The sequence below is a fragment of the Telopea speciosissima genome, chromosome 7, assembly GCF_018873765.1.
Source record: "Telopea speciosissima isolate NSW1024214 ecotype Mountain lineage chromosome 7, Tspe_v1, whole genome shotgun sequence".
NCBI lineage: Eukaryota > Viridiplantae > Streptophyta > Magnoliopsida > Proteales > Proteaceae > Telopea > Telopea speciosissima.
Window position 1 is genome coordinate 24,667,694 of NC_057922.1, and position 25,960 is coordinate 24,693,653.

At 40.1% G+C, this 25,960-nt stretch overlaps 2 protein-coding genes across 2 annotated transcripts in view; one reads left to right on the forward strand and one right to left on the reverse strand.

Annotated features, from left to right (window-relative positions):
- Positions 1-9,659, reverse strand: part of LOC122667107 (nucleolar complex protein 3 homolog) — a 28,830-nt gene extending 19,171 nt beyond the window's left edge. Inside the window, exons 1-6 of the mRNA XM_043863300.1 lie at positions 9,415-9,659; positions 8,871-9,040; positions 8,553-8,764; positions 6,534-6,742; positions 6,334-6,436; positions 5,473-5,636 (exon numbers count right to left, since the gene is read on the reverse strand). Of these exons, the coding sequence (XP_043719235.1) occupies positions 5,473-5,636; positions 6,334-6,436; positions 6,534-6,742; positions 8,553-8,764; positions 8,871-9,040; positions 9,415-9,569 (1,013 nt within the window). The 5' untranslated portion in view covers positions 9,570-9,659. The remainder of the gene's footprint in view (positions 1-5,472; positions 5,637-6,333; positions 6,437-6,533; positions 6,743-8,552; positions 8,765-8,870; positions 9,041-9,414) is intronic.
- Positions 9,660-14,307: 4,648 nt separating this feature from the next.
- Positions 14,308-21,852, forward strand: LOC122669139 (PLASMODESMATA CALLOSE-BINDING PROTEIN 3-like). Its single transcript, XM_043865819.1, has 3 exons — positions 14,308-14,682; positions 14,783-14,816; positions 21,399-21,852. Exons 1-3 carry the CDS (start codon positions 14,361-14,363, stop codon positions 21,643-21,645), a joined length of 603 nt encoding a protein of 200 aa, XP_043721754.1. The 5' UTR covers positions 14,308-14,360; the 3' UTR covers positions 21,646-21,852.
- Positions 21,853-25,960: the final 4,108 nt, after the last annotated feature.

The window sequence follows — 25,960 nt, forward strand, 5'->3', positions numbered from 1 at the left end:
TGGGCAATACTAATAGCAGACTTGTTGTCACAATACAATAACATGGGCAATGAAGTAGGAAGTGCCAAATCGTGCAGTAGTCCCTGAATCCATATCAACTCACATATGCCATGGGTCATGGCACGAAATTCAGCCTCAACACTAGAACGGGCAACAGCAGTCTGTTTCTAACTTCGCCAGGTCACCAAATTACCTCCAACCAGAGTACAATAGCCAGAAGTAGACCGACGGTCATCAAGAGAACTAGCCCAATCAGAGTGTAAAAGCTTCCACTCGCAAATGATCATTAGAGGAAAATAAAATCCCTTTGCCTGGAGCAGCCTTTAAATACCTGAAGATACGGACCATAGCATCCCAATGAGTGGAATATGGATCATGCATGTACTAGCTTTTACCATGCAGACAGCAAATGCAATATCCAGCCTGGTACGGGAAAAGTAAATAAACTTCCCAACCAATTTCTGATATCTCACTTTGTCTACAGGGTCACCTGCTTTACTGGAGAGACGAACATTGGCTTCAAGAGGGGTATCGGCTGGCTTGCACCCTAACATTCCAGTCTCTTATAATAAGTACAGGGTGTATTTCCTTTGAGATAAAAATACCCCCTTGGAAAAACGGGCAACCTCAATGCCCAGAAAATATTGTAGGATCTCAGATCTTTTATCTCAAATTCCTTCCCAAGAAGTAGTTTCAAGCTTTCAATTTCTTTCAAATCGCTGCCCGTGACAACTATATCATCCACATAAACAATGAGGATGGCAATTTTGGTTCCTGACTTCTTGATGAAGATGGTGTGATCATCATTACTCTGAGTATATCCAAACTTCACCATAGCACTGTGGAATCTGCCAAACCATGCTCTAGGAGACTGTTTCAACCCATAGAGAGCACGTTTGAGCTTGCTTACCTTCCCATGAGTTTCCCTAATAGCAAATCCCGGAGGAACATCTAGGTAAACTTCTTCTAACTCCCCATGGAGAAATGCGTCAAGACCATATGTTTGGGTAAATCCCCTAGCAACCAATCTGGCTTTATATCTTTCCACTGTACCATCAGAATTTTTCTTGACAGTAAAAACCCACTTGCAACTGACAGCTTTTTTCTGAAGAGGAAGTGGTACTAAATCCCAAGTGTCATTTTTTGCAAGGCATTTATTTCCTCCATCATAGTTGCCTTCCATTTGGGATCTTGAAGAGCCTCCTGCCAGTTCTTAGGAATAGAAACAGAGGACAAGGAAGTCACAAATGCACGATATACAGTCATATGACACAACCTAAGAAATAGGGTGTTGTGTACAAGTTCAACCCCTTTGCGATGTGTAATAGGTAAGTCTAAAGAAGGGTCAGAAATAATGGGAGACGGTGATGGATCAAGAATATTACCTGGAGGAGATGAATCCAGTGCAGGAGGAGCCATTGGATCTGGAGCAGTTGTAGTAGTATCAAGTTGAATCCCACGACGAGAGCGTTGGCGAGTGTAGGTTTGAATAAGGGTGTCAATCAGGCGGTTCGGGTTCGGTTCGGTTTTTTCGGTTTAAATGTGGGTTTTAGGGAAACCGGAACCGAACCAATAAGGACTTTTCGGTTTCGATTTGGGTTGGACTCGGGTTCGGTTCGATTTGTGATATCGATTTCAATTCAGTTCGGTTTGAAACCCGAGTATAGGCTGGTTTTGGGTAGGGATTAGGTAGAGTATTTAGGGTTAGTTTGAGCCTTAGAGGGTTGGTTGTAGTATTCAGTTTGGTTTTGTTCGGGTTCGGTCCTATCAAACGGGCCAATGGGTGGCCCGGCAGTTTAGCCCGAACCGAGCCAAAACCAAAGTATGCTCTAAACCGTAAACCGAAGCCGAACCGATAAGGCCTCGGTTCGGTTTGGATCGGGCTCAAGCAGGGCGGGGCTGTTTTACCGGTTCGGTTTAGGTTCTGACACCCATAACTTTGAATAACAGGAGGTGGGACAACAGTAGGCTGAGTTTCCTTTGGAGTGGAAGACTCCCCCTGAACCAGAGACATGGGAAGAGATTATACAAGTATATCAGGCATATCAGCACTAACCAGCTCACCCCCTTGACGAGATGCCACATCATAAAAAGGGACAGCTTCATTAAAGATAACATCCATGGCGACAAACATCCTACGAGAAGGGGGGATGGTAGCAGCGGTAGCCCTTTTGGGTAGGAGAGTAACCCACAAAAATACAATTGAAGCCACGCGGGTCTAATTTACTGAGGTGTTGATGATTTCGAACATAACACAAACAGCCAAAAATTTGGGGCGGAATAATAAAGGTGATGGAGCCTTTAAGGGCCTGAATGGGAGTTTGAAACTCAAGGGCACAGGTAAGCATGCGGTTAATTAAATAAGCAGCAATCATAACCGCTTCACCCCAAAAATGAGAAGGGACATTCATTTCAAAAAGAAGGGCACGAGCAACCTCTAATAGGTGACGGTTCTTACATTTAGCTATCTCATTCTGAGCAGGGATGTCAACACAACTGGTTTGGTGTAAAATACCATGGGATGCAAGATATGCCTGGAATGCCCCATCAAAATATTCTCTCTTATTATCACTACGGAGAACTTTTATTTGGGCACCATACTGGGTTTGAACAAAAGAACGAAAGTTTTGAAAATAGGAAAAACCTCACTTTTATAATGCATCAAATAAATCCAAGTGCAACGAGTATAGCAATCAATAAAAGAAACAAACCATTTATAACCAGAAGGAGGAGCAATGGGCAAGGCCCTACACATCAGAATGAATCAACATAAAAGTTGAAGTACTTCCAGAATTTAAAGGAGAATACAAAGAACGAGTTTGCTTGGCTAAAACACAAACATCACAAAAAACATCCTTCAATATACAACCAAAAAATAAATTTGGAAAAGTTTTAACTAGAATGCCCACAGGAGGGTGGCCTAACCTACACGGCGATGCCAAAGTAATAACTCAGGAGAACCAGAAGAATCACCAACAGTGGGATAAGCATGTCGAAGAGAGGAAGAAGCGACATAAAGGAAATAAAAACCTCCATTAGCTTTACCAGATCCAATCATTTCTCCCGTGACCAGATCCTGCAATAAACAGTGAGAGGGAAAAAAGGTTACTTTGCAATTCAGATCAGATGTGAGGCGACTAATGGACAGAAGGGTGGTATCAAAATGAGGAACATGTAAAACCGAATTCAAAGACATGGTAGGAGAACAAGTGCTGGTCCCCTTCCCAGAAATGGAAGAAAGAGAATCATCAACAATGTGAATTTTATCCTGAGTTCCTTACCAGAACAAGGAGAATATGTAGAGAAAAGATTTGCCTTACCCATCATATAGTCAGAGGCACCAAAGTCCAGGATCCAACAATTGGAAATGGTAGAGTGACATAAACCAGCAAAAGAAACACCTGGAGTGTCAGAAGTAGAAGCAGAAGCAGGAGCAGAACTGGCATTAGAGTCCAACTTGGTAACCAAATGGCGCAGCAGCTTAGTCAGCTCATCTGGAGCATTGGCAGGGGGACCAATGGGAGAAGAAGCGGTACCAATAGGCACCATTGTTTCAGTAAAATGGGCAGCTGGTCTCCCATGACCACGGCCCTTAGTAGAAGTAGTGGTAGGGCGCCCATGAAGCTTCTAACAAAAATCCTTGGTATGCCTCTCCTTCCCACAGTAATCACATTTAATAGGATTTTTATCAGAACGATCACTGGGGCGAGAGGGGTTACCTTTAGGCACTGCAGGAGAACCAGAGACAAGAATCAATCTCTCCTGGGAAGAAGGGGGCATCATAGCGTTGCGCCGACTATCCTCATGTTGGGTCAGTGAATATGCCTACTCCAAGGTGGGAAAGGGGTCCCTGCTAAGAACCTAGGCATGGAGTTGATCGTACTCAACATTCAGCCTAGCAAGAAAATCGTACACCCTGAATTTATCCTCTCGTTTCTTGAACTTGATCACATCTCCAGGTGTAGAGGCTTAGAAAGTGTCATAAAAATCTAACTCCTGCCACAGACTTCACAACTCCGAGTAGTAATGGGACAAGCTAAGTTCATTCTGCTTGGTCTCATGAAGTTTCTTTCACAACTCATAAACTTGGGCATCATTTCCAACCTGTCAGTAAGTCTCCTAAGCGGCCTTCCAAATTTTTTGCAGCAGTATCAAGCAACAAATAACCACGAACAAGTTGTGGTATCATGCTGGAGAGCGAATAAGACATCACAAGGGAGTTGGAAGAACTCCATTTGTCTTGTTCAGGACCTGCAGTGAGGGGCTTCTCTTTTGCACCAGTGAGATAACCCACAAATCCGCGAGAATCGATGTTGAGATAATAGGATCTGAACCACATCAAATAGTTGCTGCCATCCAGTCAAACGGCACAAGCAGGGAAAGTGGGAAAGCCATCGTGAGAACCACGGACTGGCATCTCCAAAGTAGATGTAGCAGAAGAAGTAGAGTCTCCCATCGTGATAAGGTGCGGAAAAAAAAACTCAACCACATCAAAAAAAAAAAAAAAAGGGGAAAATCAAATCATCAATAGATTTGAAAAAAGGGTCTTCAAAAAAAGGAGATCACAGCCTATTTAGATTATGGAGAGAGGCTGGAACCAAAAAAAAAAAAAAAGCCCCCGGTGATGAGAACCACACACCAAGGGGTGGCGGAACAAGGGAGGCACAACTCCCTGCCTCTCAGTGACGCTAGAAGGGATACCGAGAGAGGAGGTCGCAAGGGAGAAGGCGGCGGTAGGTGGTGGCAGCGCAAGGGAAAGGAAAAAATGAGAAAGGAGAGAGAGACGATGGCGGTAGGAAACCCTCGGTCAATTCTCCCTGCTTTGATACCATGATAACTTTGGGAATTGTGACTTGTGTCAATGAGACACAATTACATGTCTATTTATAATAAATTCAATGAAAGTACAAGGACAGAAATGCCCCAAGGGCAACACAACATAAAACACACCTAGGACAAATCTACCCTTATATCCCATGTTACAACAATTTCTTATGTAAGATTTCCATAAACAGAAACTGAGTGTTGAAGAAATTAAACTTGGGATAAGTACAGGACAAGCACTGAATCAGAACGCACACCAATGAATGGATCTAAAATACCAAATATAGGATCTATGCATTATGACCTCCCCTTCATATTGAAGAAAACAGAGAACTGTAGTCTGTACTTCATAAAGGCCTAGAGTCCTAGACAAAGACTACCATCTTTTCTAATCCACAACATACAATAGTAAAGGCTTGATTCACTAACATAAACAAACCAAAATATGACTAGAAGTGTCAAGCTTTCACTAAATCTCTAGCATGAAGCAGAAAAATCTCAAATCTCACACCGTAGTTTGGACAATCAGTACCACGATTCAGTCAAGTTTAGAAGAATATAGCAATCCAGATCAACTATTCAGAAAGTCCCTTTTCAATCCATAGAGCAAGAGCCAAAGTATAGAGGGGGGAAAAAATAAACCAGAACCTTACTACATCATCCGGAGAGCTTATATTCTTTACAACAGCAACTAACAAGTTATCACTGAAGTTGAAGTGAGGAACTGCATCTAACAGAGCACAGATACAACGAACTGCAACATGCTGGAAAGAAGGTTGCATTTCTAGAGCTATCAGCTTCTGTAGGTATGCCTGATAAATGTAAATACGATGAGTATATTAGCTTGATCTATTACAGGAATCAACAAGAAAATAAAAATAAAGAACAAGGCTACCAAAAACAGCAACCATCATTTATTCAAATTAAACACAGTACAGGCTGTCATATCATTTTTATAATTGAAAAGATTTTCTCAAAGAAAGGGAATTAACAAAAAGCAGTTCACACAAAACCCAACCTAATAAAATCCCACAGATGCAACCATGGATGATGGAACTGAATTCCACCAACAGGTAAGCAGGCTGATGCATCCACTAAAATGAAAGGTTAATGGATATATAACATAAGTTTAAAGAAATAATAAAGGGAAAATCTTGTTTCACCATTATAGTCAATTAGTGATACAGGTGCCATCAACAGCCACATGAAAGCTGTGTCCCTAGTTTGGATATCAATTCCAAAATTGGAATTGCAGTCAAAATATTCCATCAGAAAAATGTTCAAAAGTAAAAGTGACCTCATGGCAGGAGATGGCTAAGCATCATTCAGAAAACTAACCACTCAAGTGACACATGGCATCTTGCTTATGGAATCAAAAATGCCAGGAAATGGCTAAGCATCAGTTAGAAAACTAATCACTTAATCAATACATTATATGACATCTTGATCATGGAATAAAAATGTCATTTTAATTAAAAGTCCATCATCCCATAAAGAATTGAACCAAACCTTGTACGACGACAGAAGCGTTGATTCGTGGAACCGCATCTTCCTAATAACCTTAGAGACCTTCATCTCTTGCTCCTTCTCAGAGGGAAGCCTAATACGGTAGCTGTTGCAGATTTGAAGTGACAGAAATGAGAAGACAGTAATTAGGGGGTCAGGGTGGACAGTGACCAACTACCCAAGAGTCAAGACAAAGCATATACCCAGGAATGATGTCCTTGAAAACAGCTAACAAAGATAGCAGCCCAAGTTTAACAATTTCTTGATCTTCATCTTTAGAAATCTGCAACATCTCTTTAAGGGATTTAATATTTGACTCTGGATCAGCAAGCAGGGTCATTCCCAACTCCGCAAGTTTACTCTTTTTCCTTGCAAATAATTCTTCAGCAGAAAGGTCCTCTCTCACCTCAGCCTAAACACAGCAACATAGGGAATAAAAGAATTGCCAAACTGTCATTGAAAAGGAAGAGTTCAAAATGAAACGAAAAGATTGATACCCAAATAAAAGAATCCCAATAGAATATCTTAACAGAGACCACTCACCTACCAGACTCCATATATAAAACGAAAAAGTCCATACTAGTAAACATGTTAAAGGAAAATGTGCACCCAATTAACCCGAGGATTTATACAATACTAAACAGATATGAAAGCAACAGACATTTGCCTAATTATCAAAATATAAGGATTTCAGCATGTCATATCAACCAGGAAAAAATTATAATATACATATATAGGAATTACAAATGCAAAAAGGATCTATTGAGTGGAAATGAATGTAAATTTCTTTAGAAAGATTACAAGAAAATGAAATAATTAAAAATTATATATTATGTAGATATAATAACAATGTCTGTTGGTCATTTGTTGCTCATAACACACAACCAGACTACCTTAAAAATAACTGCACCAAGTCACACTGGCCTGCCAAATCATGCACCAGTTTAGAGAATAACACAACACTAAGATAATTTACACCAGATGGCCAACAGTTGGTATACCAAGACAAAGACCTTAAGAAAATGGTGTCTACAGTGCCAATTGCTGAATTACTTCAATAGTTCAGGTTGTCAAGGCACCAAGAGTGCCAAAGCAGTGACCAGGAATCTTGTAACCGTGTTGCCTAGGCAACAAAAGCATGGAAAGAAAGAATGCCAGCCTAGGCTACCAAAGCTTTCATAGAAAGAATGTACATTTAGGTTAGGGTCTTAGGGTTTATACTTCACAACTTACTTGGGAGTGAAGTGTATCTCACTAGTCACTACATGGTAATATGGTGTACAATAGCATTTAAACCAATAGTAACATTCATAAAATTAAAATTTTAAAAAAAAATTGTTGATGAATATAGCACCACGCCTGGGTAAAAATCTCACCAAGGCACACAAGGAGATGATGCCTAGGCATCACCTTGCCCACCTAGTTGAGCACTATATTCACCAAAATAAGGCGACCTCACACCTTGCCCATCCAAACACGCTTTGTCACATTGGCATTGACAACTATGAATTCTATCGAATACCCAAGACTTGATGGCACCCATGCTGCCATGTGTCCACCTTATATGGGCAAGAGGCCCTAATAGATAGTGTATCTTCATGGAATAGGTTGATTAGCTGAACTTAGTAAAGCACAAAGCACCCATGATACATGAAACCAAACCAAGCAATTGAATTGAATCAAGTGAGCAGAGCAAGTCAAGCTAGTACCTTCCGTTTCTAGAACAGGTCTAGTATTTATATAATAATAATAATAATTAGTAAGGGGTTGTAAGGTAAAGAAGAGGAAGGTGATCTGATGGTGTCCCTGCCCTTTCCTTCCCAAGAAAGATAAATGATTGTTTAAAGATAGAACAATTTCCCTATATAGACTCATGGAGAAAGTGAGAAACCATTTTGATGTCGCTGCTCTTCACCATCTGCTTAACTTTCTCAAACTTGAGAATGGGCATACACCAAAGCAAAAGCAACCTGATAATGATATAATCATCCAAAGTGCGTCTCCGTTTTTGTAATTGTGGTGCTCAGTAATCCCTGAATTTGAGGGCATTTCTTCAATTTTTGCAGGGTAAATCAGCATTACTTCAACTTCCTACGTGTGTCCCTTTCACCAATATTTGATTGAGTTCTTAAATCAAGTTATTCAGCATTAGAAAACCCATTCTTATTTGGAAGGAGATCACAGACAACAATACAATCATAAGAGTTGTATATGGAAATTACCAGCACTTCTGCTTGAGGGTTTTCCTGCACTTCATCTATATCAGCTGGCTCCTTTGCTTTCTGCTTTGCTTCTTTCCTAATTTTCTTCTGCTTTGCCCTCTTTTCTGCTTTTGTAAGCTTCACTATGCTTCTATCAGTATCATCATTCTTCTCTTCCATTGCAGTTTCTTCATCCTTGGGTGCATCACCAGATTTTTTGGATTCCTTTGATGCTGCATTTATTACAAAACCTATGAGTCAGTACACTACTGTGCTCGGCAAATAATAAAGCACAAACAAACAGGCAGACATGTGAGATTTCGAGAAACAAATTATAACCTGTTCTGTAATAGAGTTTCCCATCTAATGTCTTGAAAGGAAGAGCATCCACCGGATCAACTTCTAGCCCATCTTCCTCAGTCTCTTTGGGCAAAGACTGTTTTCTCATCCGTTTCTCGTATAAAGATTCTAGAGCATCATCTTTCTGATCAGCCACACGAGTCACATGCCTTTAAAAGTACAATAAATTTGATCAAAACCACTAGTAATACATGAAACAACATATTACAGGTTGAAAACCAAACTGTGAGAAATCTTTAGTCAAAATGCATTGCTTCAACAATCAAATTTATAACAGGATTCCAAATTTTTTTAGTCACACAACTAAATAATTCCTACTTCCAGTGTATTTATCAGAGAGCCCTAACAAAAAGACCACGAGCAAGTTGGCGAAAAAGGTGCAACAACCAAAAGCCAGTTTTAATCTAAAATAGGGAGACTGTCAATGATTTCTAGCAGTGCGAGAAATTTTAACTATAACTACATACAGATTGGACAAAAACTGAAAAATTCATATATGAGTAAAAGATTTGGATTTACGAACCTCGTAATCAATTGGGTATCTAATTTTTTAAGAAATCCAGCGTACGCTTGATTCTTCTTCACGAACTGCACATCATCGTCGGAGACATCGATATCATCCTCCGCAACCTCTGGAGGTAGCTGAGGTGGGAGGATTACCTTCTTCTTCTTCCCCATTCGCAATGGAAATTCGATTCGGAGCTAGGGTTTAAGGTCAGTGAGAACAGAGTACTGAGTATCGCTACCGTTTTTCCTTTTCTTCGTTTGGCGCTTAAGTATGTACCTATACTTCGCCTCTGCTCAGGAGGCTAAAACCGTCTCGAACGTTGCGGGAAAAGAAAAGCGACTAAACCCTGCTTCTCAAATGAAGGTTTGAACGGACGGATGTAGGGGAAAGAGAGCCTGACCGTCCGATCGGATTCCATTGGCCGTTTATATATCATATAGTAAATTACTAGTACCTCCCTTGGAGCTAGCCTCAAATTCACCTAACCCCATGTTTTGAAAAAATTACAATCACACCCAATTTGAGTGACGGTGTTAATTTGGAACTGTTTATAAAGCTAAACTTGCAGATGGGGGGTATCATTGATCTGAGGCTAATCTAAAATAAGGAAAATTACAAAAAAACCAAACAAATATTCAAACAGGGAGCGGGAAGAATCATATATCGATTTGGGCGTTTTGCAAAGAGGGATAAAACAGTAAGTTTGCCCTTCTTTAAGGGTAGTTTGGTCATTTAGTAAAATCTAACCTGCTGACATCATCACTTAATAGGGATCAACTAATAAAATAGATCAATCTATTATAAATTTGTAAAAATAGAGGAGATAAGTGTAATTTTCTTAAAACCCGAAATTTGGTGGTTGGGATCAGCCTCCATCCATTTTGATTTGAATTGAATCAGCCACCATCTATTTGTAATCCAATAGATGCTTCTACAACAAAGGTGAAGATTCTCAAATTTTGCCTTTACACATAATGCCTAGGTTTTTACTTGAGGTTGAAGAGGAAACTCCTCATGAGGCTTTACCATAAGAAAAACAAACTGTTGGTGAATCTGTTGTTCACCATGAGGAAAATGTTGATGAATAATCAAGTTTAAGAAGATCTACTAGAGTAAGGAAATTCACAATCTCTACAAATTGTCATATATATCATTTGGGAAGCAGTTTTCTGTACGGGAGTGTGGCCTATGCCAGCACTCCCATGAGTCTATCTCTCTCCTCCTTAAAACAATGTGGCAGAGGTGTATTTTTACATGGGAAGGAGAGAGATAGACTCATGGGAGTGCTGGCGTAGGCCACGTCGGGCTATGCCAGCACTCCCAACAAAGATCTTTTTCCCATATCATTTTTATAAGTTAAGAGTGAATTTGATTTTGGAATTGATGAGGATCTAATGTCATTTTTAAAAGCCATGAGTAGTCAAAACTCTATTTATGGCACAATGTCATGAAGGATGATGATGGAATCAATGGGAAAGAAGCATGTTGGGAACTCTTTGAGTTACCAAAGGGATCTGTGGTCGTTGGTCATAAATGAGTTGTTAAAAATCAAAATGATTCCGAAGACAACATAGAATAAAATAAAGTTCACCTTGTGGCTAAATGGTTAAATCAGAGAGAAGACATTGATTATAAAAAAATATATATTTTCCCAATATCAAAGAAAGATTCAATGTCCATTGTCAAGGCTTTGGCGGTTCATTATGATTTAGAATTGTACCATATGGATGTCAAGGCCTTTCTTAAATGGTGAATTATTGGAGGAAGTATATATGGAACAACCTATGAGATTTTTATCGAACAAGGGAGATCACCTTGTGTGCAAGTTGAACAGATCCCTTGTGTGCAAGTTGAACAGATCCATATATGGACTGAAACATACTTCCAAACATTGGATCTTGAAGTTTGATCATTCAATTACTTCCTTTGGATTTGTGGAGAATTATTCAAATCAATGTATCTACATTAAGTTTAAAGAAAATCGTTTTATTATCTTGGTCCTATAAGTGGATGGTATTCTTTTAGCAAGCAGTGCTTTTGGATTGATACATGAAACAAAAGAGTTAATGACCAAAATTTTGATATGAACGATATAGGTGAAGCCTTCTATGTCTTAGGTATAAAATTCACCTAGACATATCGAATAAGACCTTAGGTCTGTCCTAAAATAGGTTATATTGATAAAATTTTGGAACGATTCAGAATGAAGGACTCTAAACCTAGTGTAGCATCCATTGTTAAAAGTGACAGACTAACTCTAAAACAATGTCTGATGAGTGACTTAGGGCAAAAACAAATGTAGAACATTCCATATACTTCTATTGTCGATAGTTTGATGTATGGTCAATTTTGTACCAACCTTGACATTGTCTATATAGTAGGAGTACATAGTTTATTTCAAAAAACCCAGGAATACCACATTGGACAATAGAGAAAAAGGTACTGAGATACCTAAAAGGAACAAGAAATCACATGCTTACATGCAAATATGTTAATGAATAGGAACTAATCGGATACTCAGATTCAAATTACGTTGGATGTGGTGATGCAATAATCGAAATACATTTTTATATTTGCTATTATAGCAGTATCATGGAGAAGCTTCAAACACCCTAAGACTGGTTATTCAACTATGGTAGTAGTATACTATGAGGCTATTTTTTATGCATTTTAATTGAGGCAGTTCATTGCAGATCTCAAAGTGATACCCCCAATTGAAAGGCCTATTTAGATATACTCTGACAACACTTTGTCAGTGAGATTTTTCAACAACACAAGCTTAATAAGTCGTAGGCATATTGAAATAAAGAACTCCGTTGTTTAGAAAGATGTTTGGGATAGACGAGGTAACACAATTGATCATATTGGCACTAGAGACATGATTGCTAATCCTTTTACCAAAGGACTTGTACCGAAAGTGCTTATAGACCATGCGAGTTGTATGAGATTGCATAGATCATTAAGTACAATGGATCACATTTAAACTATTGTAATGTATACATTTATGATTCCTGAATCATTCTTAAGACTTGTAGTTCACAATTTATGATTCTGAAGAAGAGAACTCTCTGTATTTTCTTTACTATCATTACTTATGCATTTGTGTAGTTCACAATTTATGATTCTGAAGAAGAGAACTCTCTGTATTTTCTTTACTATCATTACTTATGCATTTGTGTATACTTTAAGTTTAGTAGTGACATGTGCCTATTAAATTACAGGGCAATTATATTGGATCTTGAATTGACCATTGGGTTGATTCATAAAGTCTCATCTACCTTATTAGGGTTTGTATTGAGAAAAACAATTTTTCGTTATACATGGAATAAAGTGTTCTTTGTATATTTAAAAAAAAAAATGTTCTTTGTGTGGGTTTCTACTGGCTATTGCCATGATTCATGGGTTGAAGTTTTCATTTCGTACATGATTGAATTCTACATTGCAATGCATACATTTCGAACTCATATCACAAACTTGGTATGTGGCAGTTAAGGCCAAGTAGGAGAATGAAAATTGATGTGGCCAATCACTGCCACGTTAGTAGAGAATCAGTGGAAGATAAGTAAGGCCAAAATAACTAGTTACCTTGATGGGGGTAGTTATCGTAAGAGCAAATAAAAGGAAGGGTCTCTAGTTTTGAATTAATTAATCAATGAGTTAGGTTTTCTATCTGTCTCTGAGAATATTGAGAGACCAATCCAAAAACTAGAAAAACCACTTCCAGTGCTTCAAGCAACAAGCACGCCCGCCGCCGCTCTTCTCAACCAATGATTGTTGGAGAATGCAGAGCACAAAAAATTTGATAGGATGACCAGCGAACAATCTAGGTCCGAATGGTGGAGGTAAGTCCCCAGCCTCCCCCCACTATGGTTTTCTTTTATTTACATATAACCTTCTACTTCTAGCATAAAAGAGAGGCACAAAAGGCTTAGACAAATATGTCATTGTCATGCAAATTCAATTGTAAACTTGGTTTAGGTAAAAATCACCATCATAAATGTATGAACGCAGGGTGAGTTCATAGAGTTTGTAAAAAGCAAACCCTTTCCTATGCTAGCACTCTTCCTCAACGCTTGAAAGGATAAAAAGAATAAAGAGAATGTTCTCTATGCCACAGCGCAGGCTGCACCCAGGCACATGGGCCTGCCATTGGGGGTAGGGTGATAATTTTGCCCACCCCCATGTGCCTAGGCACAATCTGCGCTGTGGCACAGAGAACATCGCCCCAAAGAAGAAATAGGAATAAGGTTCAATTAGGGGATCAGGATCGTCTATGGCCAGCTACCCGTAGCAGCCATAGCAGCGCACTAATGAGGCACAGTGCAATGACCGCCTTACCCCTGCTTGGGCAAGGTGCTGGAGCAGGGGTAACCTTGCCCGAGCAGGGGTAAGGCAGTCTACGCTCGAGCAGGGGTAAGATGGTTATTGCACCGTGCCTCATTAGGGCGCTGCTATGGCTGCTACAGGCAGGCAGGCCGTAAACGATCTGGATTCTCAGTTAGGAATCATGGGAGGGAACCAGGGAATAGAGACAACATCAATCTCACATCAACGGCATAAATAAAGGGAGTACCCTATAAACAAACGCCACAATTCTACAACATCAGATGTCCTCTCTACAAAATATAAAAAAGATCCCATGTATAGCGTCTGGACGGTCTGGTAGGCTGGTAGCGAGAGCTCCAGAGTCCAAACTAATCTGTAGCAGCCATTTAAGACAAACAGGGAACGAATAAATCCAAAAATAAAAGAGCGAGAGAGAGGGGGCAAGCAGCGCTAGGAAATAAAATATAAAGGCAAAAAGCAGAAAAGCAAACACAAGAAAAGAAAAAGAAGAACACACTCTCTTCCCTTCCTCTCCCCCCCCCCCCCCAGAGCTTCCGTAGTCTCTCTTTCTTTCTCTCTCGCTGAGAATCTGTCCTTCTTTCTTTAGTAAAGATAAGCTTTAATCTCTCACGGCGATGGGAGGAGCGGCGGAGCTGAAGGTGGTTTTGGTTTTGATGATGGTGGTGGTTGTAATGATAGGAGGAGGAGGGGTGGAAGCACAGAGCTGGTGCGTGGCGAGGAGCAACGTAAGCGATAAGGCGCTGCAGACGGCGTTAGACTACGCATGTGGTGCAGGGGCAGACTGTGCACCCATCCAGTCCAACGGCCTCTGCTATTTACCAAACACACTGGTTAGCCATGCCTCTTACGCCTTCAACAGCTTCTACCAGCGCAAGGGACAGGGTTCCGGCACCTGCGACTTCAGCGGCACCGCCAATATTGCCATTTCCGATCCCAGTCGGTTCTCTTTCTCTCTCTCTCTCTCTTGGGTGGTTTAGTCCAAGAAAAATAAACTTTATTTTACTTTATTTATATTTCTATTTATGTTTGGTTGCAGGTTATGGATCTTGCGTTTTCCCATCGTCTCTAAGGTATGCTCTCCTCTTCTTCTTCTTCTTGATGTTTTCATTTTTATTTATTTTTCAGTAATAAATCTTTCTCTTTCATTTCTTCGCCTGCTTCATTTATTCTTTGAATTTATGTGTTACTTAGGAAATCAATGGTTGGATAGGGACTAGGGGTATTTCTGTAAATAAAAGAGTTGTGATAATCACAATTAGATTCCAATCAGATACTTGACAGCTCGACAGCATCCAACAAGTTCTTTTTTTCTTTAGGGAGTAGAATGTGGGGTTTGGTCTCATGGGTCCCACTTGTAGATCTGATGATGTAGTTATAATTTATAAAAGTCTAGAGTCCGGGCACTCAGTGAGAACATTCTCAATTCCATACGCATAAGCATTCTCGGGAAGATAATCTTTTGAAGCTGATTTTGGGCCTCGAGGTGGGGCCCCCACATCTGTCTCGTAGTTGAGCACTGATTTCGTGTATCTCGCGTGGAAGGATGAGATTTCATCCTCCAAACTAATGAGATGTTGACACTTGTTATTTGAAAAACCTAAAGCAAATCGTAAGTCGTAACTCGTGTGTTAGCAAGTTTTGTCACCCTATCGTCGCTGTCGTCGTGACGTTGTTAGCTAGCTAAATTGGCTTTACCAAGAAAAAAGTTTTGTTAGATAAAATAGGTTTGTCGATTGCGTTTGCGGCTTAAACTTCTCCCTCTTTCGCTGTTTGAACTTTGAAATGTCGTTTTTAAGATGCTGGAGGAAGGAAAAGCAGGGGAGGCCGTTTTTGACTTTTCCCCCAAATTTGAAAAAGGGGGAATTTCCTAGATCTACTTAGATTAAAAAAAGATTTACAAAATCAGAAGCTATAAATTATGTTTTACATTTATAAGTTACTTGATTTAAAAAGATTTACCAAACCTCCATGTGAGTAAAAGAAGTTAAATGAATAACCCAAAATGCCCCCAACATCCTTCTCTCTCTCCTTCTTCTTCTTCTTCTCCTATGGAGCCAACCACTCTTGCATCATTATCACATACAATTCTGACACCTTCCAATTCCCTACAATCCCTCACCTGGGAGTGAAATGACCACTTGCCCACTGCCTTGGGAAGTGTATCCAGGCAGTGGATAAATGGTCATTTCAGCTCCCATGTGAGAGATTGTAGGGGAATTGGAGGGTGTCAAAATTGTAGGGGATAAAAATTCAACCACTCTCCCGCAACCACTCCCTTGATCCTCCTCCCTTGCAATCCCGGCCCACCCTTCTCCTTGCAAACCCGGCCTGTACCACCACCTCCACAGGAGCAGGGAGAGATGTGGTTCCACTCAATGTGACCAAGCGTTACTGCTTCATTGGCAAAGGTTTCTGCTACGGTGACATGAAGATCTATGTGCTTGTCGAAAACGCTCCACCTCCTCCATCGGCATCTCCACTGAACGAAAAGAGTGGATCTCCTCCATCCTTTAGTAGTTACAGAGGCCACATTGTTTTACCAGCTGCGTTTGCCATTGCTGTGGTTTGGGACTCCTTCCTCCGTTTTCTGGTAATTGTAGTAGTATTGGCTTACTGAAACCTCTCGTCCCTTTCACTTCCCATTTTTTTCTTATTTTCTTTTCTTTGGATGAGAGATTTAAATCATAGGGAGAATTTGTGCTTGTCCGCCGCAATCAATGGCGGTTTGTGAAGTAGTCTGGTGTGATTTTTTCTTGTTATATATGTTCAATTCGTCATCATCGAGAGTTCCACGAAGAACTGAGATTAAAAAATTTTCAAATACAAAAGTAGATCTATGATTTCCAAAATAGGGTTGCAGTTCTGAAACAAAATTTTGATGATCAGATTCTGTTGCCGCGTGATTGGGTGGTTTAATTCATGGGGACGAGGGTGTGGAAGGACCGAAACCATGTGAGCGTGGTTGTCAAAGACAATTTAAGAGAGGGGATCATGATGCTTATGTGTGTCCTTGGTGGCTCTGCCTCACCCTTTACTGTTTAAACCAAAACTTTGAAATTCTTATTTTAAGGATCATAGACTATTAAAATCCTCTAATTACCAACGGGGTGGTAGTGTACATTTGACGGCAGAGCAGAGGTCAGGTGACACAACATGGCGGGTTTGCAAAGAGAAGGGTGGGGCGGGATTGCAGGGGAGGGGGATCAAGGGAGTGGTTGCAGGAGAGAGTGATTGGTTCCTTCGGAGAAGAAGAAGAAGGAGAGAGAAGGATATTGGGGGCATTTTGGGTTATTCATTTAACTTCTTTTACTGACATGGGGTTTGGTAAATCTTTTTAAATCAAGTAACTTATAAATGTAAAACATAATTTACAGCTACTGGTTTTGTAAATCTTTTTAAATCTAGTAGATCTAAGAAATTCTCCCATTTGAAAATTCTTTGTTTTTGTTTCCTTTGCTGATAGCCGTCCACGTGCCAAATCCTTAATCTTATTTATCTTCTTAGTTGGGTTGGGTTGTCAAAATTGGGACCGAACCGAGTAAACCATACTGACCAAATCACAACGATGTCTTATTATTGGACAGGTTTCGATTTGGGGTATTATGACCCCGAAACTATACCGAACCACACCAAAAACCAAAATAACCTTACACCAAAACCGAAAACGGCTCCAAACCCAAGACAAATCCGAAACCAAAATGATCTATCCCGATAAGTGTAAAGGAAAGGATCTCTCCACCAAGTGTATGACGTGTACTAATTATGTGGTTATCTGTCATTATCATTGTCCCAAGTGGAGTCTCTACTCGATGTATTATATAAACAATTACAATCTCAATAAAGTGTGTGGAAAAGTCTTGAACCTCAACATGGTATCAAGAGCTTGTCTCTAGCGAGTTTTTTTTTTCAAGATTTCTCTGTTTTTGTTTTTCAAGACTTTCCAGACTTCTCGTTCGCCTGCAACCTTCAGAGCTCCAATGGCTTCTCTGGTGTCTCTCAATGTTCAACCATCACTACCATTGAAGCTGTCCTCTACGAATTTCCTTTTATGGCGAGCTCAATTTCTCCCACTACTGCGTGGCCATGATCTCCTCGGCTACATCGACGGGAGCTATCTCGGCTGAATCTTATTGCCATGGAGACTGACTCCGATGTCCCAACATGCTACTCTCAAGCATCTACATTTCCACAGTGGCGTCTTGCAATGCAAGAGGAATTCAATGCCTTGATCCAAAATGGTACTTGGGTCCTTGTACCCTCTAATCAAAACCAAAATGTAATAGGCTGCAAGTGGGTATTCCGGGTTAAGCGTAAACCCGATGGTTCTGTGGATCGCTATAAGGCCCGGTTAGTGGCCAAGGGGTACCATCAACGACCAGGCTTTGATTTTGAGGAAACTTTTAGTCCAGTTGTGAAGCCTGCTACGATTCGAGTGGTTCTTTCCCTAGCAATAACATATGATTGGCCCGTTCGACAATTGGACATTTCCAATGCATTTCTTCACGGTGATTTGGTTGAGTCGGTCTATATGACTCAACCCCCTGGATTTGTTGATGCCTCACTACCGGATCATGTATGCCATTTACGCAAGTCGCTATACGGGCTTAAACAAGCCCCACGGGCCTGGTATACCAAGTTGAGCACTTTTATTCTCTCGCAAGGTTTTGTGGCTTCCCGTACGGATACATCTCTATTTGTCTTTCGCACGTCGTCCACGGTCATCTACTTTCTCATATACGTAGATGACATCCTTATTACGGGGAACAAACCAGATGCTGTATCGGATCTTATACGGGCCTTGTCAGGGGCTTTTGCTTTGAAGGACTTGGGTCCACTTTCTTATTTTTTGGGTATAGAAGCCCAAAGGACGTCTACGGGCCTACTTCTCACCCAACATAAATACATCTTGGATCTATTAAAATCCACTCATATGGATTCTGCAAAGCCCATCTCGACTCCTTATGGGGGTGGTGCTCAACTCTCTTTGACATCAGGTGTGGCTTTACCCGATGGTACGCATTATCGTCGCATAGTGGGGGCCTTGCAATATCTCTCGGCAACCAGACCGGACATTGCGTTTGCTGTAAACAAAGTAGCACAGTTTATGCATGCACCTACGGACGCCCATTGGTCCGCAGTCAAACGCATCTTACGCTATCTAAGGGGCACATCGACAATGGGTCTATTTTTTGAAAGACAAAATTCTATCTCTCTTACGGCCTATTCGGATGCTGATTGGGCCGGATGCCCCGACGACCGTCGATCCACAACGGGTTTTTACATCTTTCTTGGTGCCCATCCCATTTCCTGGTGCTCACGCAAGCAACGTACCGTTTCTCGATCTTCCACCGAGGCGGAGTATCGGGCCGTAGCTTCCACAGCCACAGAACTTGTTTGGCTTCGTTCCCTACTAGGTGAACTTGGGGTTTTTTTTTACCTTTGGCGCCACTACTCCTGTGTGACAATGTTGGAGCAACGTATATGACCGCAAATCCGGTTTTCCATTCTCGGACAAAGCACATTGAAATTGATTTTCATTTTGTCCGCGATCTTGTTGCCTCCAAGCGTCTTCAGGTGCGCTATGTTTCCACACAAGATCAAACAGCAGATACACTCACTAAGGGCCTGCCACGTACACGGTTTCTCCTACTTCGCTCCAAGCTTGCGGTGTCCGACCCGCTGCGCTTGCGGGGGCGTGTAAAGGAAAGGATCTCTCCACCAAGTGTATGACGTGTACTAATTATGTGGTTATCTGTCATTATCATTGTCCCAAGTGGAGTCTCTACTCGATGTATTATATAAACAATTACAATCTCAATAAAGTGTGTGGAAAAGTCTTGAACCTCAACAATAAGAACCCGAAAATCTAATAAAAAGCAGTTTGTTTTTTTTTTTTTAGTTTTGTATAAATATCTTTGTTAAATCAAATCAAAACCGGGCCGAAACTGAACCTGAACAAACCGATACAAGAAACTAGTATAACCCAAACCAAATCGAACCGAAATCGACCTTTTCTTATTGGCTTGGTTCAGATTCACCGTTCCCATACCGAAACCCTCAACCCTCAACCCTCAACCCTCAACCCAAACTAAAACCGGCCTAAACCAATCAATTGACACCCCTACTTCAGGACAAGAGATTGCTGTCTGGTCATGTAACACCTGCACCAATGAGGGTTAATGAGCGCACACAAAAACCAACATAGATGCAATTTTTTATTTCAAGGGAGTAAGGTGGTCTTTTCACACACTCTTGTGTGTATGCAAAAGCCACATGGATCGTTATCATCTACAGCGAGCTGCCCATAGCGGCCTGTGTGGCCAGACACATCGTCGTGCACAATGTCCGCCTTATCCCTGCCCGAGCACCTTGCCCGAGGAGGGGTAAGGCGGACATTGCGCGCGATGATATGTTTGACTGCACAGGCCGCTATGGGCAACGCGCCGCAGAGGATATGTATTGAAAGCCGCATAGAAACAACGGTAGTCTGGGAAATAGAAGGAATAGAAATCATCAATCATGACGAAAGGAATAGAAATAATCATAGTGAGGGTATTTCAGGCACTTCATCCTATAGGGAGAGTTTATTCCATTCCATTGACCAGAAAACTTCGTTTTTTTTTTTTTTTTTTGACCAGAAAACTTTTCTCTTATAATAGTTGACAGTTTAAAGTTTTTTTTTTCTCCTGAACCATGTCTTGGAATTTTCTTTTTGCAACAAAAATAATTGGAAGTGAAGTAAGCTTGGGTGGAACCATCAATGAAATGAACCTCGTGATAGATTGGTAATGGTTCATGTTGAAGTAAGCTTGGGTGGAGCCATCAATGAAATGAACCTCCTGGTAGATTGGTAATGGCTCATGTTTTAATTAATTTTAGGTGGCAACCAAACGCGGCCTAATCACTTACTGTAGGAAATGATTCATGTGGTCAACCATGGATTCTAATCCAAGGGTGGTTTCCTCATGGCACCACCACATTAGTTTGGACCTTAATAACTCTGATCTGTATAAGAGGTGCATTTGTGAATATAAGAGAGTTGCACTTCCAAAAAGGTGTTGTTACATGCATTGCTGTTAGTGAGTGAGATAAAAAGAGAAGACTTAACAAACAAGTTTAGGGTATCTTTGGATTGTAAGGCTCTAAGTTCTTACTTTACTGCTTTTATTTGTCTTCTTCAAGGGGGAAAAAAAGTGAGAATAATTGAAAGAATTTTTTTTTTTTTTGATAGATAAGAATAAAATGGTCCAACCATTATCCAATCATGTTCCTAGGGACTAGTTTCAGCTTATCATTTAGCATGTTCATGAAACAAAAACATTTTCTGAATAAGGATTCAGTTTCTCTTCACCCATGGTGAAACCCATCGGTTGATTGGACTGAAGAGGGGCCATGAACAATACAGGATGAGAGTTAATGATGAAACCAGAGTCCAATCATAACGTCACATCACCATGGGTGAAGAGCTTCTCTCTTCCCCATTGGTGAAGGAAAGCTTAGTAATCCCCTAGAAGTTAAAGATGGTGTTTGCTTGGTGACACTTAAAATTGTAGAGTGGTCCTTGTAGTCTATGATTTAAGCCCTATTACTCTTTTGAATTGCAATGGTTAATCTAATGTCTTATTTTCCAAATTTCCAATTCAAATTGGCAGCACGGCCGGAGGAACGACGTCAACACCAACACCAACGTCAACACCAACTACAGGCACCACTGCATCGACACCAACAACATCATCAACGAATACGCCGGTCTATAGCTTAGCCCCAGGCTCATCAATACCCACCACAGACACCAACAAAGCTGCTTTAAGGCCTTCAATTACCATTGTCTTGCCTTTTTCTTTGTTGCTTAGTTCCTTTACTTATCTTTTCACCCATGTAGTCTCTGTTCAAAGATAAGTTTTTTTGTAATTTCTCATTGCTGAGGGGGCTTCATTTTTGCTAGATGTTGGGGCCCTATTTAGTAATACTGTCACATATACACGCCCCTTACAAGGAGTTGGCCCCTCTTAGTCTTTAAATACTAAAATTTTGGATCTCATTTGGACAGATTGAATTGAGTCATAGAGATTAGGAACCAATTTCACAGGATTTTCTTATCCCTAATTCTGATGGATTGAATTGCTTTAAAACCTTTGCTTTCTTTTAATTTTTTAGAAATGGGTGCTGTTTGGCTTGGGTGGGCTGCAGACCTTTTACAGCCAAAGAAAGAAGGGTTGGGTTCTACCTTGAAAATGATTGGCCACTACAACCCAATTTGATGATCATAATTATTAAGGCTGCGTTTGGATGTCCAGAAAAGGTTTTTTTTTCAATTGAAATCACAAATGATTTTTTTTCAGTTTTTCTATCGCATGGTGCCAAATAACAAATAGTGAAGTGTTATATTTTACTAAACATAGGGACACCTAGAAGGACCCATTGGAGAATGACTTCAATTTCACCCAGAGGTAAACCCCACACCAATTTGAATTCATCATCAAGAATCTGCCTTCTTGTTTTGAAAGTAAAAACTAAAACAGGCAAAATAAGGGTGGATTGGATCTGCTGTTCCTATGTGGACAGCCAAGAATGTTGGATCCACTCCATTCAAGATATTATCAAATATAGTTATTATGTTTTACTTTATTTTGTAACCAAATCTTTTGATTAGAAAAGGAAAAAAACGATTTTATCTAACAAAGGCTGGGCACGTTGGCGTTGTGCTTAGCCTAAGTCTCTCTCTCCCACCTCCTATGGAAATGACCCTTTTACCATCCCCTTCCCACCCTCTCCATTGGACACAGCCGCTAGCTCTAGGAAAGCGAGCGGCATACCCAACCCCTTAAATCTGTCTCTCTCTCACCCCCTATGGAAATGACCTCCCTGCCTTCTTCTTCATTTCCACACTCTCTATTGGGCACAGCCGCTGGCTCCAGGAAAGTGACATGTTCAACCCTCTTTTTATGGAGAGGGTGGGAAGGGGAGAGCAGGGGGTCATTCCCATAGGGTGTGGGAGAGACAGATTCAGACTGGGCACACTTCGGCATAATTTACTTAAAGCTCTTGGTAGCTATATTTGTTAGATAAATTTGTTATTTTCATTTTCAAATCAAAAGTTATTTAATGGAGGGGTAAAAATGGATTTTCAAAATAGTTGAAAGTTATGTAATGCAGTATTTATGTCAAATGCTAGGATTTACCATCACTGAAAAAAAAAAGTTGTTTTCTTAAAAGGTAAAAAATGTAAGGCTACCACTTCTTAGACCACAATTTTGGTATTGACAAGATTTTCCCTTTAAGAAAGGAAAACTTTTTCCTCCACCCATAAAGGACGGTTCACCCACCATCCTAGAGTTTACAAATCCTTCCTACGGTTTTAGTATGTTCCAAAATATCCTCCCGATACCCATTCCTGCCCTCTCCTGCGCTTCGGTGATTGGGATCCCATTCACCGGGGGTGGAGGGAAACTCGGTCCTATAAGAAATGAAATGCCAAACACTTGCCTAAAAACTCTAAGTGGGCTGACCTTGAAAGGAGCACAAGACTACAAGCTCAAGCCCAACCTACATATCACAGGCCTTGGGCCAGAGTGAATGGTGGTGATATTTGTACTTAAATGCAATGAACATTCTTAAAAATTAGACAATATAAAAGTACAGTTATGGGTATTGTAACATCATAGATATGCATAAATACATGCTCACTTTTTTAGTAAACATTTTTGATCTGATATTAAGTATACTAGAACTTTGTAACATAAGTGTTTGTGTGGGTCTTAGATGTGCTAAATTGCATGATATTAACCAACTTGGATCCTTCACAAATTATGTATTATTTTATCAGTAGAAGATTTATTGAATGATCATATAACTTCCATCACATGTAACAACAAAGGCTAATAGATTCACACTGCTACTATGACACTATTCTCTCATGCAACAATTGAGGAATTAGCCATAAGTTTGTTCATGTATTCAATCTGTTGAATCATGCATTTTCTACACGCTATCGAGCACTAAAAATCGTAATTTTTTCGCATGATTATTTCAAACATAATTATGGTAAAATCCTTTGCTTTCCATGTATTTACTCCATTAATTTCCGCTACATGGAGAGTCGAAATTGAGGATCTATACCGCGAATCTTGTAGGGGCATTCTAAATTTAGCACTGTTAAGTTTAACATATATTTCATTCCATGGATATTCACGCTTTAATATTCATAGCTTTCCAATTGAGCTGCATCAAGCATCCTTGCAAGTATGGATTTTTTTTTTTAGGGGGGGGGGGTGGGGAGGTACAAATATGAACTTGACATAGGCAATGACAATATGCACATGACTATAGTTAAAGGATTTTTTGTTACATGAAAGGCCTTGCTATGCTATATCAAACCCTAGAGGTGATAAAAAGGCCTTGCTCTAGGTTAGTTTCAACTCATGTATGTAGACATATATCAAGTTCTATACATATATACCATAATTACAAAGGGAAAGCATCCAAGGAAAATTAAAAGGAAATTATTTTAGGCTCTCAAATCTAGATATCCCAATAGAGACAAACTTTATTACAGCCAAGGGGGATTGGAGAATCAAATTAGCAGTATAGCTATACCTTTCTGTTTTCTTTCTTTACCTTTTTTTCTAATCCTAACCCTTAACTTATAATCATGATCCAATAAGTAGAGATTCTATATGGAGAAACAACGAAAGAGACCTTTTGAACAGAAAAACTTAAACAAGACTTTCTTCCAACCATGGGTTTCTGGCCTTCCAACCTCTTCTTGGTAAGACTCTTCACTGCAAGATGGTGGTGATGGTATTGGGTTTTTGCCACTGGTTGAGTTGCTTTCTATGCCATCAACTTCAGCTTTCTTGCAATTCTTTTTGGATGATGAGATATTTTGAAGCCTTCTATTCCCACTCTTTCTTTGGCTAAGAAGTACTGGAGGATTTTTACTTATTCCTATAGAAGCTAATAGATGAGGTGGTGGAGGGTTCAGCTTTTGCCCACTTTCCAAGAGATGAAAATCGATATTACACTCTAGGTAATCTGCCCCAGCCATAGCTAGAGCTTCCATGGACATGGTTTCACCTCACTTGTTCCCTGGAGTCAAAAAGAAGAAAAAAAAATATAGCATTTGCAGTTACAGTTTTCTCTCTCTACCTTGATGGGTTCTTTCTAAAAAGGGTTGTAATTAATGAGGAATAAAAATAATTGGTAAACTCTAAATTTTAGTAAAAAAAACTTAATAGCTCACATTCAAAAATTCAAAATTGTTTGAACATATTCATTGTGGTCTATTTCTGCCACCCTTGGGTTCATCGAAGGTGTAATATCTCTCATTGTGAAGTTTTTTTTTTAACTGCTGCTATTGAAGCATTTATTAAGAGAAGAGAGACCAGCCAGCAAATGATGGGCTGGGATAGTTCCTTCTTCTCTCCAGTCTCCACTCTCCACTGGGTTTAGAAACTAATTTATAAGTTAATTATGATCAGAGAAATAAGATACCTGCCTATAATTCCTTGTCTAACAATTGTTTTGACCAGCATTGAATTCACCCTTCCCCCATGAAATGCAAAATGACGTTCCTATGATGCTTCTGTGTATGTTTTCATTGGCCCGTTCACATAGAGACCATACTCCCCACAGGAATCACTTCCCCTAGTTTTTCTTTTTTTGACCCACTGATTTCTTTGCTTAAAGGTTTAAAGTTTATAAGGGCAAGATGTGGCCATAAAGGTCTAACCTGAACATTTAATGACCTCCTGAATAGTTAACTGCCCTCCTACCCTCCTGCCCAAGGTACTAAAATTCGGGTCTTGGTACCAACTTGGCCCTTGGAAAAATCGAGTTGAGATCTCGTCGAGTTGGTGCATTTTTTTTTCCAACTCGAAGCTTCAACTCGGTGGTTTTAGACCTAGTTTGGGTCTGAAATTTGGTATTCAGCCTATTTTAAACACAATGACATTATCAGATTTTACAAAAACAAAGTCCAAATATGAGTTTCAATTCGGACCATAGGTTGGTAGGCGATGACGTACTAAAATACTCTACTCTACACTTAATTTAGTAATAGAAAGCAAGCAAAACATTCAATTAATAGTTAAACAATTTAAATAAGAATTAAAAATGTTGAAGTGATGCATCAAACTGTTTAACAATGTCACAATTATCATCATATAAAATGACTTTGAATCAAGTATTCAGTCCCCGCTAGTATCACATAGTC